At 32.0% G+C, this 23,071-nt stretch overlaps 2 protein-coding genes across 2 annotated transcripts; both read right to left on the minus strand.

The window, feature by feature from the left end:
• Positions 1-6,188: 6,188 nt before the first annotated feature.
• Positions 6,189-7,877, minus strand: LOC122721982 (receptor-like protein EIX2). Its single transcript, XM_043951498.1, has 3 exons — positions 7,650-7,877; positions 6,616-7,495; positions 6,189-6,460 (listed from the first exon to the last, which is right to left on the minus strand). Exons 1-3 carry the CDS (start codon positions 7,875-7,877, stop codon positions 6,189-6,191), a joined length of 1,380 nt encoding a protein of 459 aa, XP_043807433.1.
• A 1,721-nt stretch (positions 7,878-9,598) lies between these two features.
• Positions 9,599-20,969, minus strand: LOC110623253 (receptor-like protein 11). The gene is made up of 3 exons (XM_043951721.1): positions 20,486-20,969; positions 9,831-11,232; positions 9,599-9,710 (listed from the first exon to the last, which is right to left on the minus strand). Exons 1-3 carry the CDS (start codon positions 20,967-20,969, stop codon positions 9,599-9,601), a joined length of 1,998 nt encoding a protein of 665 aa, XP_043807656.1.
• Between the last annotated feature and the right edge of the window lie 2,102 nt (positions 20,970-23,071).

A 23,071-nucleotide genomic window follows, 5' to 3' on the forward strand; every position in this document is an offset into this window, starting at 1 on the left:
TAAGATATCAAATGACAGTTGTTAGTGTATTATAAGTGTGATGTTCATATGTATTACAGGTTAAAGTGCTAGTGAAACAGAGGAAACTCTGCCGAAAAATTTTGGTTTAGAAATCTCACATTTATTTTAATCACTTGATGAAGGTTACATGTATTACCTAAAAACTTGGTGTTTACAGATAAAAGAAATTGTTTAGTCTTGATATATCTAAAAAGGTATAGTTTGTGACATTCCTTGCTCTGTCTACTCTTTCATAGGGTAAGGGGTGTTACACTCCCGTTTCAATAGTGTTAGATAGGGGACCCCAGTTCACCTCCAGGTTTTAGCAGAGTCTGCAGAGCGCTATGGGTACAAGGTTGGGCTTTAGCACTGCTTTTCATCCACAGACTGATGGACAGTAAGAGAGGACCATCCAAACTATAGAAGATATGCTTAGAATATGTGTGCTAGATTTTAGCGGTTCTTGGAGGCAGCATCTACCCTTGGTGGAGTTTGCCTACAATAACAGCTATCATGCTAGCATAGGGATGGCTCCTTATGAAACTCTTTATGGGAGGAAGTGCAGGTCACCTGTCTGCTGGGAAGAAGTAGGAGAAAGGGCCTTAGCAGGGCTTGAGCTAGTAGAGATCACCAGCAGGGTAGTACCCATCATCAGAGAAAGAATCAAAACTGCTGTGAGTCGACGGAAAAGTTATGCAGATGTCCACAGGAAGCATGTAGAGTTCCAGAAGGGAGATATGGTGTTGCTCAAGGTGTCTCCTATGAAAGGGGTGATTCGTTTTGGAAAGAAAGGTAAGCTAGCTCCACGGTACATCGGACCCTTTGAAATCTTACAGAAGATTGGAAATGTATCGTACAAGTTGGACTTACCTGCTTCAATGGAGAGAATCCATCCGGTTTTCCATGTTTCCATGTTACGGAAGTTCGTATAAGATCCGGGCAAGGTTTTTAATGAGCCTAATGTGGAGATCCTAAGAGATCTCACCTATGTTGAACAGCCAGTGCGGATCTTAGACACGCAGATCAGAAAGCTGAGGAACAAGAAAATTCCGATGATGAAAGTCCTTTGGAATCACCACAATATAGAAGAATGTACCTGGGAGACACGGGAGTCTATGCTCCAGCAATACCCCTATCTCTTCTAAGGTATGTATTTTAGGTTTATGTGTTTCTTGATGCTATGTTATGTGTATGCTTGTTTGTTGAACATTCAGGGACGAATGTTCTTAAGGGGGGAAGAATGTAATACCCGGCTAGACTCCAGCATCGAAATTCTTACCGTCCGGCGGAATATCGGATGTCGGAACTCTCTAGAAGGGTAAAATATGTTTTATAGAATATTTTTACATGCTTTTAATGGTTTTAATGAAGAAAGAAATTGAGTTTTGAAAGAAAAGACCAAGGAGGCAAAACCCAGGTTCGGCCGCCGAACATGGGGAGCTTGCGGAAGCTCCTTTGGCCCCCGAAGGTGATTTGGACAGCCACCTATAAAAGGCCCCTTGTCTGAAAATGGGCGAGTTTTCTCCTTCTATTTTTGGGCATAGGTGAGATTTTTCCCTTACATGGTCGATTTGTTGTTTTCCTTCAAATCTTACGAGTTTTTGACAAGTTTTTATCTTTGTTTTGAAGTTTTGAGCACAAAACCGAAGTTTTAAGAGTTTGGAGATTCCAAAGACCAAATTCTCCCAATCTCCAAGTTGGGTCGCATCTCCTCTCGATCTTCAAGAGGTAAGTGTAGATCCATACCCTTTTCTATGTTTTAAGTAAGTTTTATGAAGGGTTATGGGGTAAAGATGCATGTTTAGGCTAGTTGTATAATGTTAGGGTTATGTTAGTTTAATGAGAAATGTGATGCTAAATGTGATATTTGTTGGGGTATAGGCTAGTTTTATGCCCCTATATGCTTGATAATGTGTTTATGCATGCTTTTGTGTGTTGAGTATGAGTTTGGAGGGTTTTGGGAGGCTAGATGTGGGATGGCAGAATCGGGTTCTGCCACCCAGAAGGATCCAGGTTCGGCCGCCGAACCTGCCTGTGGAGGCAGCTTTAGGCCGCCTAAACTCGCCCCTGAAAGTTGGACTTTCGGCTATGGAGGGGAGTTTCGGCCGCCGAACCTGCCGCTGAAGGATAGTGACTTTCGGCTCTAGAAGGACCTTCGGCCGCCAAACCCTGCCCCCGAAAGTGCCTGACTTTCGGATCTGTAGGGGCTTTCGGCCGCCGAACCAGTCGCCGAAAGTCTCCTGCCCAGCCTTCCTTTGCCTGTTTTGCATGCATGTTTTGTGATGTTTTAGGGGGTTTTTGATGAGTTGTTTAGAGTCATGTTAGAGTTGTTTGATCCCTCATTTGAGTCCACTTGTGTAGGATCGGACCCGAGGAACCGAGGAGGCCAGCAGTGAGATAGCTGCTTCAGAGTCTGTTAAGTATCAGCCAGAGGTGAGTAGAACTGAACTTTATGTTTTAAAGTAACTAAAATTCGAGCATGCTCATGCATCACGAATGCCATGTTATGTATTAGGTTGTTTGCATTAGAATTTACGAATATGATGCATTGCATAATATGATGTTGATGTGGATGGATATTGGATGACCCACTAGCCCTCGATATGATATGTTATGATACGGTATGAAAGTCCAGTGAGGCCCATTCTACGCCCCTGGCACGATGTAAGAGAAAGACCAGTGAAGCCCATTCTATGCCCCTTGCGCATTGGATATGTTATGTTATGTCATGTTTAAGAGAAAGACCAGTGAGGCCCATTCTACGCCCCTGGCACAATTGGATATGTAGAGGGTTATTGGTGACAAGTCCATCCTTGATGTGAATTGTTTGTGATATGATGCATTTCATGAAAGCATATGTTTAAATGATTATTTTTTTTACTGTTCTGCTCACTGGACTTTAGTAGCTCATCCCTTTTCCCTAACCCCTAAGTTTGCAGGGTCAGAGATAGTTCAGGAGGTCGGGTAGAGGCTGGTATATATTGTGTAATAGTTTAGTAGTGGATATGTAAAATGATGTAATGTATTGATTTGAGGATTAGTATTGTGCTTGGCCCTAAGGTATGATTAATCCCTTTTGGGTAATTATCTTTATGTAATGTTTTTATTAATGAGATGTGAACCAAGCTTGATATATGTAATGTTGACCCAACTAGAGCATTTGATGATGGCTCTACTGTGGGGGTTTTATGTATACAGTTATAGTGCATGCACAGGTCAAACTTGGTATGTGAAAAATTTAAAATTTTTATGAAAATGTATGATCATGTATGAGATTTTATCAGGTATACAGGATGTATAGTACGCTTGCTACGGGTCTCGGCGACCTTAAGTCAATCTGAATCCTAGCGCTGGTAACGGTCCGATTTCTGGATCGTTACATATATATTTATCTGTTTATCTATACCGAGAGTAAAATAAATTTAAAACACATACTCTATCATTTATACTGGAAGCTGGATCCTCCACAAGAATTGATAAACAAATATTATAAGATGAAAATATAAAATGTAAAATATAAATTTTAAATAATATATATATATATATATATATATATATATATATATATATATTAAAAAAAATCATCAATATCTCAAAATTATGCAGATTAAAAAATTGAATATTATTTAGATTAATTTATGAAAATTATTAATCTTAAAAATAGAATTTCATTAATTATTATTTATTTTTTTAAATTATAAAAATTATTATTTAATAATAAAAAAAATAAATTAAATTGTAATAATATGAATGAATGTGATAAAATTTATTTATTTAAGTATTAGAGTTTTAATAAAAAATTATTAAATTTTTTATAATTGAGAATTTTAAAAATTTATAAATTAATTGGGTTGAGATGGGGATTATTTAGATTGAAAATGAATTATATATATATATATATATATATATATATATAAATAGCAGAGCAAATCTCTGTTCTTTTGGAGAGGAAGAAGAAAGGGCTCTGATTTCGGAATTCTTCTCAAAATCAGAGTTTTTATTTATTATATTTTTTATTTTTTTTTTAATTTATAGATTTTTTTTAATTTAATAAACCGAGTATAATAATTTAAATAAAAAAGTAAATAGTGTAATTACAGAGAAAGAAAACTAAGGCTAATAGAGTATTATAAATTTAATAATTAGATTAATAAGATTTTATGTTATATTTCTTTACGCTCTTATTTTAGTTGAACCGTTTAATACAGTTAATGGTTGATTGTTGATAATTAGTTGTCGATATTGATAGCGAATGATTATTACAGTTAAAATATTTAAAATATTTAATAAAAAAATATCTAATTTTTATTATTTAAATGTAAATTGATGAATAAGGATATATATTATATAATTTATTTATAATTAAAATATGTATAAAAATTAAATTAAATTTAATTAATATAAATTAAATTGAATAAATATTTTGCTAAAATATCATTACTGGAATGATAAATATAAAATTATAAATGTGATTAATAAAATTTATATACACTCATAACATACAGATAATATTGATATTTTCAGGTATATTAAAATAAAATAATAATAGTATAAGAGTAATGTTGATATTTTAGATTTTATGATGAAAATGTTGACTTAAAAGCAAATAAAATATTGATCAGAACTATTTCAAAGGGTGATCACTTGGCATACATATGTGTATATCAAGTGTTTTAAAAATAGTATAAATATATGTTAAACTGATAATAAATAGTATAAATATATAATATAATCCACTATCTATTCAGCCGTATTTTAAATTTTACTTTTATTAATTTAAAAAATACGAATTTATTTATATATATATTTATCTGCCTACTTGTATTGAGGATAAAATAAATTTAGAACCCATATTCTATTATTTATACCGAAAATTAAATTCTCTTCTAGAATTAAAAAAAAATTAAATGATAAATAAATATTTTGGGATAAAAATATAAAATATAAAATTTAAATTTTAAATATTAAAGAAATATATATTTTTTTAAAAATTTGTCAATATTTTGATAGAGTTTTTTTTTTTTTTTTTTTTGAAATAGGGGTGGGGGAGTATTTTGATAGAGTTAGAACTCTCAAAATTACACAGAATAAATTACTATGAATATTATTTAAATTAATTTAAGAACATTATTAATTTTAAAAATAAAATTTCACTAATTAATTTAATTAATTTTTTTTTAATTTTTAAATCACAAAAATAATTATTTAATAATAAAAAAATAAATTAAATTACAATAATACGGATAAATGAAATAAAATTTATTTATTCAAATATTAGAATTTCTTTTTTATTATATTATAATATTAATTTAAATAAAAATTTAACTGAAATTTTTAAAAATTTATGAATTGATTGAGTTGAAAAAAAAAAGATTTGAATTGAAAAAGTTTTTTTTTTTTTTTTTTTTTTTTTTTTTTGTATAAATAGCATAACAAAACTCTATTTTTTTCGGGAGGAAGAAGGAAGGGGTTCTGATTTCGAAATCCTTTCCAAAATCAGAACTTTTATTTATTATATTTTCAAATTTATGAATTTTTTTTCTTCTAATGAACCGAGTATAATAATTTAGATAAAAGGAAAGTGCAATCACAGATAAAGGATACTAAGGCTAAAATTAGAGTATTATAAATTTAATAATTAGATTAATAAGATTTTATGTTGTATTTCTTTACACTTTTATCTTAGTTGAATCGTTTTATATGGTTAATGGTTGATTGTTGATAATTAGTAGCTGATGTTATTGCTAATGATTGATAGTTTATTAATTACAATTAAAATATTTAAAATATTTAATAAAAATATGTCTAATTTTTATTATTTAAATGTAAATTGATGAATAAGAATATATATTATATAAATTATTTATAATTAAAATTATATAAAATTAATAATTTATTATATAATATATATAAAATTTTAAAATATGATTATCAATAAAATAAATTTTATTGATAATCATAGAAAGAACTAACATTGAATGGAGGAGGGATTTTATTTAAATTTTAGCTTAACATCTGCTGCAATCTCAAACAACTTTGAATCCTACATTAAACACTATCATTTCATCAACAATTAACATAGAAAGCATTATGATCATGTAATTGAAATTTCTGTCAATTTGCATCTCTAACAACATTAATAAAGTATCCATGAATTATGAGTCATTAAATAGAAAGAACTAACCTTCTCATGCATTTCCTTCTAATTTGTTTCTGAGAAACTTTCTCTTCACTTGATTTGCCTTAATTGCAATTGTTACCCAAAGCTTGTTGCAGACTCTGTCAACTAACCCAAACCAAGCACACCTCCATGAGTCGTTGAAGTACAAGATGCTACAAACTCCAACAAATCCAGCCGCAAATCCCATTCCCATACCACCGTAGAACCAAACCATTTCAGAGTCATCTTTCCTCGTAGTGCCACCTTTTTCATGACCTTTAGGCAATTCATCTGCATCATCTGAACAGTTATTCAATGGAGGTCCACAAAGTCCATCGTTGCCGATGTAGATGGATTTGTCATCCAAAGTCTGAAGTTGGTTTCCCTTTGGAATTGTCCAGATAAGTGATTGAATGACAAATTCAAGTAACTTAAAAAGTTCAAATCAGAAATACTGGATGGAATAGAGCCAGAAAGTTCATTTTCAGACAAGTCAAGTGATTCTAGTGAGCTTAACTTGCCAATGTTCCAAGGGATATGTCCAAACAATTTGTTTGTAGATAGATTCAGGTTCTGTAGACCTGAAAGATTCATCAACTCCTGGGAAATTTCTCCAACAAAGTTATTTCCTGAAAGGTCAATGGAATACAGAAATCGAAGTGTTCCACTATATTCAAGCTCCATTCCTTTGACATAAACCTGCACATTCTCACCATAGCTAGCTCTTACAAAACCCACATAGGGTTCAGCTTTAGTGTAATAGTCCCAATGCCCTTTCTGCTCATGCAGAGCAATTGCAGTAAAATTGCCAAAACAATTAGGTATGGTTCCAGTCATCACGTTATTTGCCAAGTTCAATATGCGAAGAGAAGCAAGGTAGCAAAGCTGCAGAGGAATATCACCTTCAAATTTATTAGAGTGAATACTCAGTACTTTCAGAGAAGATAGGCTCTCACCTATCCATGAAGGAATAAAACCATCAAAAGAATTCATGCTAAGATCAAGAGTCTCCAAGGATTCTAGATACCTTAATGACATTGGGATCTTTCCTTGCAGAGTATTGTTTTGCAAATGCAGGGAAACAAGCGACTCTTGAGAACCCAAGGACATTGGAACATCACCACTCAGCATATTACTTGAAAAATCAATCACAGTTAAACTTGGCAAATTTCCCCAACATGAAGGTATTCTTCCTGATAGATGATTATTCGAAAGATCAAGAATTTGTAAAGATTCAATCCTGCATAAAGTAGCTGGAACGGTACCATTCAAGTAGTTGTTGGAGAGGGATAAGAGTCGCAGACTTGGCATCATTTCACTGAGATTCTGGGGAATCTGGCCGTGGAGCAAGTTGTTGGAGATATCCAATATGGTTGCATCAAAATGAGAACAGGTTAAAAAAGAGCATTTTTTCAAATCATGCAAAAATGGAGAATTATTTTCTAAAACATGCAGGATCCGAAAATATTTTCGGATTCTGTGTGTCAACGCAAAGTGTTCGCCAGTCATACTGGCGAACAAGCTTGTTCGACACCCCTGGTGGCGAAGAAGGGAGAGTTCGCCACCCATGGTGGCGAACTCTATCTTCCACAGCTTGTTCGCCACTATGAGTGGCGAACAAGCTCGGCCGAGCCACGGGAGCAGATTCGTGGCGCGCCAGCTTGGCGGAAAGAATTGTTCGCCACTTAAAGTGGCGAACAATTTTCCTGCCTGGCATGTTCGCCACCCAAGGTGGCGAACATGCTCAAATTGTACCAAAAGAAAAGTGTTGGCCACTGTCAGTGGCCAACACTTTTCTCACATCACATGCATGCAACATGCATGCAGTTGCATGCATGTGATGCCACAGGATTTTGACAGTGGCAACACTTTTAGTTTGCATGCATGAATTTATTCGCCAGCGATGGTGGCGAACAAATTCTTGTAAAAATAAAATTTTTAAAATAAATATATATTTAAAACATTTAGAAAAATTAATAAAATTGTATACTAAATTGAAATATGTATATTAATATATTTATAAAATATATTATTATAAATATGTTTATTGGGCACTATTTCAAAATAAAAAAATAATATTATTTTATTAAAATAAATAAATAAAATATATTAAATATTTTAAAAAAATATAAATTTTATTATCTCTTAATTTATATTTATTTTAAAAATATTAAATTTTATTTTTAATAGTATAATAAATTTTAATTTTTTAAAAATAAAAATATATATATAATATTTTAATAATAAAAAATTTTTCATACACTATTTAAATTTATAAAATATTTTAATTTTAAAATATTTAAATTTACTAAATAATAGATTAAATAATTTAAATTTAAATATTATAAAAAATTAATTTTATAATAAAATTAGAAATAAGTGATTAATTGATAAAAAATATATAATTTTAAGTTTACAAAATAAATTTAATATTAATATATTTTAATTAATATTAATAAACATATTTCAATTTAGTATACAATTTTATTAATTTTTCTAAATGTTTTAAATATATATTTATTTTAAAAATTTTATTTTTACAAGAATTTGTTCGCCACCATCGCTGGCGAACAAATTTCTGTAGTATCACATGCATGCAGTGTAGAAATTTGTTTTAGTCAAAACCTGCGTGCATGGTACAGCAGGCATAAGAATAGGGCACTATTTCAAAATAAAAAAAATAATATTATTTTATTAAAATAAATAAATAAAATATATTAAATATTTTCAAAAAATATAAATTTTATTATCTCTTAATTTATATTTATTTTAAAAATATTAAATTTTATTTTTAATAGTATAATAAATTTTAATTTTTTAAAAATAAAAATATATATATAATATTTTAATAATAAAAATTTTTTCATACACTATTTAAATTTATAAAATATTTTATTTTTAAAATATATATATTTACTAAATAATAGATTAGATAATTTAAATTTAAATATTATAATAATAATATTATAAAAAATTAATTTTATAATAAAATTAGAAATAAGTGATTAATTGATAAAAAATATATAATTTTAAGTATACAAAATAAATTTAATATTAATATATTTTAATTAATATTAATAAATATATTTTAATTTAGTATAAAATTTTATTAATTTTTCTAAATTTTTTAAATATATATTTATTTTAAAAATTTTATTTTTACAAGAATTTCATGCATGCAAACTAAAAGTGTTCGCCACTGTCAGTGAACAAAATCCTGTGGCATCACATGCATGCAACTGCATGCATGTGATGTGAGAAAAGTGTTGGCCACTGACAGTGGCCAACACTTTTCTTTTGGTACAATTTGAGCATGTTCGCCACCTTGGGTGGCGAACATGCCAGGCAGGAAAATTGTTCGCCACTTTAAGTGGCGAACAATTCTTTCCGCCAAGCTGGCGTGCCACGAATATGCTCCCGTGGCCCGACCGAGCTTGTTCACCACTCATAGTGGCGAACAAGCTGAGGAAGATAGAGTTCGCCACCATGAGTGGCGAACTCTCCCTTCTTCGCCACCAGGGATGTCGAACAAGCTTGTTCGCCAGTATGACTGGCGAACACTTTGTGTTACATACAGAATCCGAAAATATTTTCGGATCCTGCATGTTTTAGAAAATAATTCTCCATTTTTGCATGATTTGAAAAAATGCTCGTTAAAAAACCATCAAACTGGTTAGATTTCAACAATATGATCCTATATTCGTTAGCATAAGTTGTGTTCAGTTTTCTGAAAGTTGGCAAGGTCCCAAACAACTGATTATAAGATAAATCCAATCCTACAATATTGGAAGAAATATTTTCAAACCAGTCAGGGATGTTATCTGAGATGCTTGCATTAGACATTTCTAAAAATCTAATGCTCTTTTGTGTTTTGAGCCACTGTGGAAACGAAGGCCCTACTTCACAAGATGATAAACCAATCCAGTCAAGTTGAAAAGGAGGTATCCATTCGGGATCAATATCAAAAACTAAAGAATTCCCATCCATACTCAACTCAATCAAGCTTCTCAGGTTTAACAAGTGAAGTTCAGAAACCTCCCCATGCAATGAATTCTGACTGAAACGTAGTCTTTCAAGGTTGTAAAGCTGTCCAATGGATACAGGGATTGAACCCCAGAAAGAGTTTTCAGAAAGATAAAGAACTTTCAGGCGTTTAAATTGTCCCAAATTATCTGGAATACTACCAGAAAAGGAATTGTTTAAAAGAGACAGATTCTCTAAACTGTTCTTGATGCAAGTGGATGAGTTGCCAAAAGTTCCAGAAATCTCACCGCTGAACTTGTTGTTACCCAAGTCTAGCTCAATCAAATTGCAAAGCCTGTTCAACGTGTTGGGCATGTTGCCTTCCAAAGAATTAACACCCACATTAAGATAAGCAAGAGAATTAAGATTACTGATATCAGTTGAAAGAGACCCTCGGAAAGCATTAGAATACAGATCAAGATTTTGAAGTTTGGTAATATTATATAACCAGCTAGGGATTGTGGAATGGAAGTTGTTCCAATCAAGTCTGAGAACCTCAAGAGATGTAAAATTGACATGTGAAACATCACCAATGATGGAAAGCTCACAATTCCACAATTCTAATTCTAGTAAAGAAGGAAGCATGTTTATTGACTGCAACCAATTGTCACACTTGTCCAGGACCACGAACCACATGTACAAGTATTTCAAAGAAGATGGAAAATGGAGGCTGTGGATTGCCAATGAAGGATTCAAACTGAGATCAAGATACTGCAAGTTTGAAAGATTTCCAAGATGAAGGGAAATGTTTCCCATGATGGACGCCCGAGAAAGAACGAGCTTAGACGCCCGAGAAAGAACGAGCTTAACTACATGACCGGTTATGTCATCGCAAGTGACTCCGTGCCATCTGCAGCAATCATCCCCCACCCATGAAGGCAACGAGTTTGAATTGTTGAGGAGGCTTGACTTGAACTTCACAAGAGCTTCTCTTTCAGTCCTGATACAGCTTCCATTGAAATTATCTCCATTGCAGATGGAGGAAACGCTTTGAAGCAGAATGAGCAAGGCAAGAATCTCAACAACATTGGCAGTTGATGTTCCCATAACTTCTCAATTCAAAAACAAACACTCTAGTTTTCAATAATGATATTATTAATTAATGTTCAATATAGTTTTTATTACATCAATTTATAAAAAAATATATTCAAATATTTAGAAATTAGTTTTCATTAATTTAATATTAATTTTTTTTATATAAAATGATCTTTTTATAAGGGTAATTACCATTTTTTATAATATCAAATATATAATTTTCATCTTATAGATGTCTGTAGACTTAGAAATTCATGCCTTAGGTACAAACATTCCAATTAAAGCACTAATTAGTTCAACTTTCACAGGATTTCAACCTCATGACATTGACTCTACCAAACAAGGACTAATAAACATCTCTAGAAATGGCAGAATTAATAATATTTTAAAATAAAATAAATAAATAAATAAACTCCCTTCAATAATTTTTTTGAGGTTGGATTTGATTTCTAATAGTTTTATTTAAAACTGTTTAATTAGAGTTAATGTTTATACCAAAAAAATAATCTTCAAATAAAATTTGAAGTTATACGAATTGTCTTAATTTTTTTATAAATTTATATACTCAATCTTTCAATTTTATATTAATTATAGTAATATGCTATCAAATCAAATTGTCACCATGGTCGTAAACTTTCCTAGCAATTTCTGTACTGTGAATGTCCATAGAAAAAAATTCACTTGAATTGCCTTGTTGGAAAATATATTTATTGTTGGAGAGTAGCTTGGTGTGAGTTTTTTGACTAAAAATAAAAATAAGCTCATCTCTTTAGACTTGGAATTTTGAGTCATCCAGTGCCTTTGGTACCAAATTTCCAATTGAAGCATAGATTATTAATTCAATTGCTGCCAATTTTGTTGAAACGATATTATCAGAATTTAACTTTTTTTCTTTCATTTGTGATTTTTTTTTATTTTTTAATTAATTTATAAATTTTTTAAACTCAAAAAATCAAATAAAATAATAACTGAAAAGATTATTTCCAACTAATAAATAACATATAAGTACGCTCAGAAGTTAAAACAGATAAAATATCACTAGAAAAAACAAATCACTTGGTGTAACTAGCCTAATATATAACTACTCTAGATAGCATATGAGCAATCACATTAACTTGTTATCGAATCCAAAGTAAAATTCAATAAATACAAGGAGTTTTATTTCAAAATCAACCTTTTGCACATTAAGTTATTTAAATCAGAAAAGGGTCTCTCTTAAAGCAATAGCCTCTGATAAAAGAGGAGCGAGTAAATCCTAAAAAATTTCTAAAACTCTAATGCAAAAGTTTATCCGATCATTTTAGACAACAACAGTATAAAATGTAAACTATTCTTGAGTATGTAGGGTTGCATCTAATTACATTATGCTCTACTAATTGCAGTAGAACTCCAACCATGAATACGTAATACAATCACATAAAATTAAAATAAATAAACAAGGATAATTGAGATCTCTTTTAAAAAATTACACAAAAATTATAGTTTTGGTCAAATTAGTTAAAGTCTCTTCTTTAGTTTTCACGGTAAAAAATTTCAGTTAATTAAATTGATGTATTGTGGATTAATAAATAAAGTTGAGTACATAAGATTAAAATTCAACGAATGCCTTTGGTAGCAAAATCCCAATTAAAGCATAATTCAATTTCTGTCTAATTTCCTGAAATAGTAAAAGCCTATTCTATAGTAAATTTGAAGGTAATATGCTATCATGCTTAAATTGCAGATATTACACAAACTTTAATTATTAAAAAATTTATTTATAAAAAATTCTTTAAATTCAATTCATTTTATTCAAATTGCAAAATGTATAATTTTTTATAAAAAAAAGTACAATTTGAAAAAAAAAATTGAGATTCTATAAACATTTTGATAAGCTTGAACTAAATTATTTAATCTCATATTTTAAAATTGTTTCAATATTTATTAAAATGTCAAAATTTAGAAATAATTATGATTTTTCTAAAATAATTAATATTAAGTAAATGCATTTGATAAATATATATGTTTTCACTTTGTATAAAAATAATTTATTATAAGATTTTCTAAATTTTTAAAAATTATAATTATTAAAAATTAAAAAACAATATCTACGCATTGCGTGATTTATTATTATCTTTATCGCACCCACTCTCTAGTCTAAATCTATAAAAATGAATAAAATTTTAAAAATTCACAGAATACATATAATTTATTATAATTTTAAAATATTAAAACATATTATCCTCTAAAATTACAAAAAATTTAGAATTAGTCCGACCTCTCCTAAATTCTAATAGTGTTAAGGGTGGATCACCCAAAGAAATTATAATATTAAAAATATAAGAGTGAGTACAATTTACTCAATGAATAGATAAATAAATAATAAAAGAAAATAAGTAAAATTTAGATATTTAATAATATTAAATTAAAATAGATCAACTGAATAAGTATAATTTAATTCAATTAATATAAATTAAACTAAATAAAGATATTGTTACTGGAATAATGAATATAAAATCATAAATGTAGTAAATAAAATCTACATATACTCATAATATGCTTCCTTTGGATAATGTTAACATTTCAAATGTGTTAAAATAAAATAATAATAGCATGAGAGTAATGTTGGTATCTTAGACTCTATGATGAAAATATTGGTTCAAGAGCAAATAAAATACTAGTTAGAGATACCTCAAAAAATCACCACCTGACATGCGCTAAACTAAATATATGTTAAATTAAAAATAAATCACCTGATGAAGTGTTATCTACTCAGTATATATATACATATATATAGTCTAATCTACTATTTATTCCGCCGTACTTTAAATTTTATTATCATTACTTTAAGAACTACGAATTCATTTTATTCATTTTCATTTTAAATAAATAAAATAATATATATATATATTTAAAAAAATATCAATATTATATATTTATCTATTTACCTATACTGAGAGTAAAATAAGTTTAAAACGCATACTCTATTCATAATCTGAGATCCAGAAAATAGGGTTTTACAAGGGTTGAGTAAGCTTCATCTGAGAGGAGGTGCTCCTCCCCTTTTATTCGTTTCTTTTGTCCCCTTTTATTCGTTTCTTTTGTCCACCAGTGACGTATAACAACCTTCTCATCATTGGCCACCTGTCCCTGCCATGCTGATACATATGTACGGAATAATCAAGCCTCTGCGACATGCTAACGGCCATTTAATTCTCCCTTTTAGCACGCGTGTGAACCGAGTAGTTCAGGGCTAGGCCAGTGATCCTTATTTCGCTAAGCTTCCAGGCCGGGCTCGAGAAGAGAAGGTTGGACCTTGAGAAAAGTCCGACCTCAAGGATGAATGGGCTGAGCCTTCTCGTTCGTGGGACTTCGCGGATCCAGGGCCGGCTCTGTTACTGTGGGCTCGGCCTCTTTCCAGGTCAGTGAAACCCAGCGGTCATCAATTGCTCATTTACCTTCTCATTAGTTATTACATGAATGGTGAAAAGATATTATCAGAATTTAACTTTTTTACTTTCATTTGTGATTTTTTTTATTTTTTAATTAATTTATAAATTTTTTAAACTCAAAAAATCAAATAAAATAATAACTGAAAAAATTATTTCCGACTAATAAATAACATATAAATATGCTCAGAAGTTAAAACAGATAAAATATCACTAGAAAGAACAAATCACTTGGGTAACTAGCATAATATATAATTACTCTAAATAGAGTATGAGCAACCACATTAACTTATTATCGAATTCAAAGTAAAATCCAATGAATACAAGGAGTTTTATTTTAAAATCAACTTTTTATTCTAAAATAATTTATATTAAGTAAATGCATTTGATAAATATATATGTTTTCACTTTGTATAAAAATAATTTATTATAAGATTTTCTAAATTTTTAAAAATTATAATTATTAAAAATTAAAAAAATATCTATGCATTGCGTGATTTCGATGGTTACTAATAAAAAAATAACCAAATAAAAAAATATTATCTTTATCACACCCACTCTTTAGTCTAAATCTATAAAGATGGATAAAATTTTAAAAATTCACAGAATACGTATAATTTATTATAATTTTAAAATATAAAAACATAAAAGAGATATAGATAACTCGTCTAATTAATTTATAATATATTTACATCATTATATCTTATTCCCTCTTCGAGAATTAAAAGATTATATATACATCAATTAAAATATATCCATCAATCTGAACATATAATTTATATGTTATCCTCTAAAATTATAAAAGATTTAGAATTAATCCAACCTCTCTTAAATTCTAATAGAGTGTTAAGGGTGGATCACCCAAAGAAATTATAATATTAAAAGTATAAGAGTGAGTACAATTTACTCATTGAACAGATAAATAAATAATAAAAGAAAATAGATAAAATTTAAATACTTAGTAATATTAAATTAAAATAGATCAGCTGAATAAGTATAATTTAATTCAATTAATATAAATTAAACTAAATAAACATTTTACTAAGGTATCGTTATTGGAATAATGAATATAAAATCATAAATGTAGTAAATAAAATCTACATATACTCATAATATGCTTCCTCTGAATAATGTTAGCATTTCAAATGTGCTAAAATAAAATAATAATAGAATTAGAATAATGTTGGTATCTTAGACTCTATGATGAAAATATTGGCTCAAAAAATACTAGCTAGAGCTATCTTAAAAAGTCACCACCTGACATACGCTAAACTAAATATATATGCTAAACTAAAAATAAATCACCTGATGAAGTGTTATCTACTCGGTATATATATATATATATATATATATATATATATATATATATATATGTATATGTATATATGTATATGTATATGTATATGTATATGTATATGTATATGTATATGTATATGTATATGTATATGTATATGTATATATATATATGTATATGTATATGTATATGTATATATATGTATATGTATATGTATATATATGTATATGTATATGTATATATATATAGTGTAATCGACTATTTATTCCCCCGTACTTTAAATTTTATTATCATTAATTTAAGAACTACAAATTTATTTTATCAATTCTCATTTTAAATAAATAAAATAATATATATATATATATATATATATATATATATATTATATTGCAATACCCGGCTAGACTCCGGCAGGTTACTACAGGAGGTTCGTTCAAGTTACTACAAGGTAGAAGCTGTAGCTAACTGGCCCATACCCACTACAGTAACAGAGATTAAAAGCTTTTTGGGTTTGGCAGGTTACTATAGGAGGTTCTGATAAGCGGTTGTCGAAGCCGTAAAAAATAAACCTATTAAACAATCAACAATAAACTTGTAGATAGTGGCAATAGGGTCGAACCACAGGGAATTGACACCAATGATTTTCCTAATAATGACTAGGTCAAGTAAATAACAAGTAATTAAAAGAGGGGGGTTTTGAGTTGATGGATTAACACTAAATAACAAAAGAAAGCAATAATTTAAAGATGAGTAAATCAATAAGAGAAAAGCTTCTAGTTGAAGTATGGATCTATTTCAGATTGTTTAGAATTGATCATTGATTCTTTAATACTCCTATTTATCTCAATAAATTACTTTAGGATGTGGAAGACGCTTCTCACAATCCAAATTCCTCCTTAGTTCTAGTTTGATTAGGAAACGTTCGCTAATCAAACACTAGTTAACAAGTTGCCAAGGAACGTCCTTGGGGCCTTTGGCATCGAACAACTGTTAACTGCATTAAGACTTAGAGAAACCTAATTCTAACCTTGCCAATCGCGTGGTCAAGTTTAGATCATGCAACTTGATTAAATTTGTATTCAAATAATATAAGCAATTACGGACTTAAATTATTCAAACAATTGTTACTCAAGCAATTAAAAGCAATAGGCCTAAATTGATTCTAAAAGCAAAGCAACAATTATAGAAAGATCAAATTGCATAAATATTAAAAATAAATAGAAGTTTAATAATGGAGATTTAAATCTCCCAATTCATCACAAATCTGAATTTTCCAACTTCAACTAGAAAGGAAAGTGTTTAGCCACTCATGGTGGACAAAATCACAAAAGAAAAAAAAGAAAGAAGAGATTGCTGCGTTTCTGGAGAGTTTCTGAAGCTGAGAGATGATCAGAAGATGCTCCCCCTTGCTGGTTTGGAGGTTGCTCTTTTATAGCTGAAGAATTCCATCCTTCTAGGGTTTTGAAATCCCTTTTTAATTTGGCTTGTGATTCCTCTTTTGATGTTGAATTTAATTGCAACTGGAATTCCTTAGGTGAGAAACTCTTTCGTGGCTCTTGGAATTGTGTTGGTAGTGATTGAGTTGGATTTGGACTTCTGAAAAATCGAAATTTGGTTCCCTGCTGTTTTCCCGCCTCTGCTGTCAATTTTGCTGTCAATGTGATCGGGGCAGTGATTTGGGCAAATCACTTGGTCCATCTGCCCTGATCACTTTCTGCAATTCTGTCCAGTTTCAGTTTCTGCCTCTGTGAGCGATTTGACCAGTTTCTGCAAGTAATTTGGGCAGATCACTTGCCCATATCACTTCTACCTGTTGCCTCCAGGTTTCTGCTTCAGCTTGATCTGGGCAGTGATTTGGGCAAATCACTGACCCAATCACTTTTCTGTCAATTTTCTGCATTTTTTTCTCCATTTTTCCAATTTCTTCCTTTTCTGTAAAAACAAGATAAAAACCATAAATTAAGCTAAATAATGTGTAAATAAACAATAATAAAGATCATAAAAATGTGGCTAAATTATGCTTGATCAAATACACCCACACCTAACTTTTTGCTTGTCCTCAAGCAACAAATAACTTAGTCAATCAAGCTCCTTTTTCTTTTGAGCCTAAGTACCACTTAATCAGCCCCCCCTAGACTCCTAAATTGAAGTATCACAGTATAGAGTACATGCACCAAGGTTGTTTCTTCTTTTCCTTGTTTTCCCTCATCTACCATGGTAAAGAGAAAGGTTTTTGACTCAATCATGCTTATTTTTTTATGTTAGGTTTAATGCAACCCCTAGGAGTGACTTGCCACCTTTTCTTCTCTCTTTCTCCTTTTTATTTTATTTTTATTTTTATTTTTATTTTCAGCAGCACTTATTCTTATCCTTGCCTGAAAAAGTCACTAACCTTTTTACGCGATTGTGTACATGGGTGATACACCCCCGGTTACTCAGTTAGTCACTTGTTCAAGTGGCTACTAGCTCTGTTCATAACTTATTTGGCCATTGAAACAGGTTTATGATTTGTGCTTTGTGCTGATTTTTCTTTTTATTTTCTTTTCATGATAGTTTGGGCAAATCAGCTCATAGGGAGTTACACTAACTTTGTGTTTGCATGTATTTGTATTTTTATTTCCCTTGACCTTAGCAAATTTAAGGATTCAATTCAAGATAAAAACTCCCTAAGTGAAGGTAGCACACTATAATTGATTCAATTTAGGCCTAAAAGGGTGGCAAATCAATGGGGTCATGAGACAAGAAAACTCTTTTAACTTTGTTATCTATGTTGAGTAGAGCAAAAGCTAAGACAAAATTCTGTGTGTGTGTGCAGAAAGTGAAAAAATGTGTGAAAAAATTTTGGTGTGTGTTTATGGGGCAAAAAGATGCAAAAAGAAATAAAAAGAAAGCAAAAAGATAATGTAAACGGAAAAAATATAACCTAAACCTAACAGTAAATACCCCCACACCTATCCCAAACATTGTCCTCAATGTTTAAATATAAATATGAAAAAAATTAATAAGGAGAAGGAAAGAGACTGCCTGGGATGTGGGTGATTTGAGCAGGTGATTTGGGCAAATCACCCAGCCAAATCACTGGCTGTCATGGTCTGTGGGCAGAAAGTGTTGAACCAGCAGCTGCAACATGCTTTCCATGTGCTGCATCCTGTCTTGAGCCTCCACCGAATGGTCTTGAGGTGCCTTTTATGTCCTCCAAGGTCCACCCAATTGCTTTCTTGTGCTTCCTCAACACATCAAGGAGCTTTTCCTCTTCTTCTTGGCTGAGCTGGTTGGAAATAATTACTGGAAGTGTATTTCCAGCCCCCAAGTAGGCATATTTGAGGTGGCTAGGCAAGGGTTTCAGATCTGGTGCTTTCTCTGTCTGCTGGTTTTCTGTCTGCTTGCTGTCTGATTTGCCCAGTGATTTAGGCAAATCACTGGTCAAATCACTTTCTGTTAAGTCTGTCTGCTCACTGATTTGGGCAGATTGTCTGGGTGATTTGGGCAGATCGCTGGGCAAATCACCTGTAACCAGCTGTGAACAGTACTCCATCTGGTCTATCTTGGTGTTGCTGTCCACTTCTTCTCTCCTGCAAAGACCTTCATAAAGTAAGTTTTCTTGATCAAAATCAAAAATTTCTTGACTTAAATCATCAATAACATCAAGGCCATAAACAGGAGAAACATCATTGGGGAATTTCATGGCATCATAAACATTAAATTTTATAATTTCCCCTTCAAACTCCATGGTCAATGTGCCATCATGCACATCGATTTTTGTTCTTGCTGTACTCAAGAATGGTCTCCCAAGTAAGATATCAAAGGTGGTGTTGCTCTTATCTTCCTCCATGTCAATGACATAAAAATCAGCTTGTAAGACTAGTTGGTCCACTTGCACCAACACATCTTCAAGTACTCCCTTGGGGTAGACAACAGATCGGTCAGCCAACTGGATTATAATGCTGGTGCCCTTGAGTGTACCTGCATTCAATAAGTTAAAAATAGAAAGATGCATGACATTAATTGAAGCTCCAAGGTCACACATGGCCTTCTTTATTCCCACATTGCCTATCTTGCATGAAACCGCGAACATTCCTCTATCCTTGCACTTGACTGGAAGCTTCCTTTGAATTATAGCTGAGACACACTCCCCCACACTTACCTTTTCACGTTCAGCAAGTTTCCTTTGGTTGGTGCATAGCTCTTTGAGAAACTTGGCATACCTTGGAATTTGCTTGAATTTCTCCATAGGTTGTTGTTTCTACCTTTGACTGGATTCTGCCTGGTCTGTTGATTTGGGCAGATCACTTTCTGCCTTCTCTGGTGATTTGGGCAAATCACTGCCCTGATCACTTTCTGGCAGAATTTCTTCCATGACCTGTTTTTGCAATTTTTCAGCCTTGCTGTCTTGTAGCTCTTTTCCACTCCTCAATGTGATGGCACTAGCATTTTGTCTTGGATTTATCTCAGTTTGGGAGGGTAGCTTTCCTTGTGATTCAAGCTTACTCAAGGATGAAGCCATTTGTCCCATTTGTTGCTTCTTTGCTGGCTGCTTGAGTGAACAGTGTTCTACCTTTGTTGTTTGGACAAACACAGCAGTGGGCTGTGCTGGTTCAGCAAATTCACCAGTTGCTGGTTTTTGGACAACAACGGGGGATGCGATCTGAGCTTCAGCAGGTGCTGGTACTGATTCAGTGACATATGTTGCTAGTTCAGCAAGTGTAGCAACTTTTGGTTTAGTTGGGGCAGTTTCTGAGGTGCCTGATTTTTGGACAGCAGCAGGTTCAGCAATTTCTGATGTAATTGTGGAGGTTTCAGCAGGTTCAGGTTCGGTTGGGGCAATTTCAGTAGTTGCTGATTTTTGGACAGCAGGTGCTGTTTCTGCAGTGTATATTTCTGATTCAGCTGGTTCGGCAACAGGCTGTGCTGGGAATGTTGCTGGTTCAGAATTGTTGACAGCAGTTGTTGTCTTTGTTTCAGTAGCTTGGACAGGTAGGTTCCCAGTTTGAACTTCAGCTTCTTCACGTGCAACAGGGGGTTCTGCCATTGCTGGATTTTCTGCAGTAATCTGAAACTTAGTTTCTGGTTCTAATTCAAGAGCAGTGGTGATTTGTGCAGCAGATTCAGTAGCTTGGTCTGTTTCTTCGTCATCGTCCCATAGATCTTGAAGCTCTTCCTCTCTTCTTAATATGTGCGCGTTCATTGAATTGACCGCTTGATCCACTTACTGTTGGAGAATTTTTCCAGAAATTTCCAATTTCCTTACCATCTCTTCAAGTTCCATATTGGAGTTTTGAGGTATTGCTTGGGCTTGATAGTTTTGGTAGTAGTCAGCCCTTGCATAGCCATAATTCGGATTGTCCCCCCAACATGGATTGTATTGCAGATCTCTTTGGTAGTCATGGTAGTGGTCTGTCCTTGTATAGCCATAGCTCATATTGTCTCCCCAACCTGTATTGTATGTGTCAAGGTAGGGATTATGTCTTGGCTGTCCATAGAATCCTGCATGTGCTTGTTGAAGTTGTTGGGCTTGACCTATACCATAATTTCTCACCATAGAGGTTAGTTCAGAAATTTGAGAAGAGAGAAAAGACATACTTACCGTAGCCATGCTTATAAGGTCTCGGCAGTACGTTCAATTTATGGATCGTAAAGAAGAGCTTCTTTACAATCAGCCCTGGTCATAAAAGGAAAATACGTTAGTTAGATCAAATCCCCGGCAACGGCGCCAATTTTTGATAAGCGGTTGTCGAAGCCGTAAAAAATAAACCTATTAAACAATCAACAATAAACTTGTAGATAGTGGCAATAGGGTCGAACCATAGGGAATTGACACCAATGATTTTCCTAATAATGACTAGGTCAAGTAAATAACAAGTAATTAAAAGAGGGGGGTTTTGAGTTGATGGATTAACACTAAATAACAAAAGAAAGCAATAATTTAAAGATGAGTAAATCAATAAGAGAAAAGCTTCTAGTTGAAGTATGAATCTATTTCAGATTGTTTAGAATTGATCATTGATTCTTTAATACTCCTATTTATCTCAATAAATTAGTTTAGGATGTGGAAGACGCTTCTCACAATCCAAATTCCTCCTTAGTTCTAGTTTGATTAGGAAACGTTCGCTAATCAAACACTAGTTAATAAGTTGCCAAGGAACGTCCTTGGGGCCTTTGGCATCGAACAACTGTTAACTGCATTAAGACTTAGAGAAACCTAATTCTAACCTTGCCAACCGCGTGGTCAAGTTTAGATCATGCAACTTGATTAAATTTGTGTTCAAATAATATAAGCAATTACGGACTTAAATTATTCAAACAATTGTTACTCAAGCAATTAAAAGCAATAGGCCTAAATTGATTCTAAAAGCAAAGCAACAATTATAGAAAGATCAAATTGCATAAATATTGAAAATAAATAGAAGTTTAACAATGGAGATTTAAATCTCCCAATTCATCACAAATCTGAATTTTCCAACTTCAACTAGAAAGGAAAGTGTTTAGCCACTCATGGTGGACAAAATCACAAAAGAAAAAAAAGAAAGAAGAGATTGCTGCGTTTCTGGAGAGTTTCTGAAGCTGAGAGATGATCAGAAGATGCTCCCCCTTGCTGGTTTGGAGGTTGCTCTTTTATAGCTGAAGAATTCCATCCTTCTAGGGTTTTGAAATCCCTTTTTAATTTGGCTTGTGATTCCTCTTTTGATGTTGAATTTAATTGCAACTGGAATTCCTTAGGTGAGAAACTCTTTCGTGGCTCTTGGAATTGTGTTGGTAGTGAATGAGTTGGATTTGGACTTCTGAAAAATCGAAATTTGGTTCCCTGCTGTTTTCCCGCCTCTGCTGTCAATTTTGCTGTCAATGTGATCGGGGCAGTGATTTGGGCACATCACTTGGTCCATCTGCCCTGATCACTTTCTGCAATTCTGTCCAGTTTCAGTTTCTGCCTCTGCGAGCGATTTGACCAGTTTCTGCGAGTGATTTGCTATGGATTTCGTAGTGGGGTTACCGGCAATGTCCAACAAACTAAACTCCATATGGGTGGTTGTGGACTGTAACGACCCAAAAATCGGACCGCTACCGGCGCTAGGATCCGGGTCGGCTTAAGGCCACCAAGACCCGTAGCAAGCCTGACCTACATCCTGGAAACCT

The sequence above is a fragment of the Manihot esculenta genome, chromosome 1 (assembly GCF_001659605.2).
Source record: "Manihot esculenta cultivar AM560-2 chromosome 1, M.esculenta_v8, whole genome shotgun sequence".
In the NCBI taxonomy this organism is placed as follows: domain Eukaryota; kingdom Viridiplantae; phylum Streptophyta; class Magnoliopsida; order Malpighiales; family Euphorbiaceae; genus Manihot; species Manihot esculenta.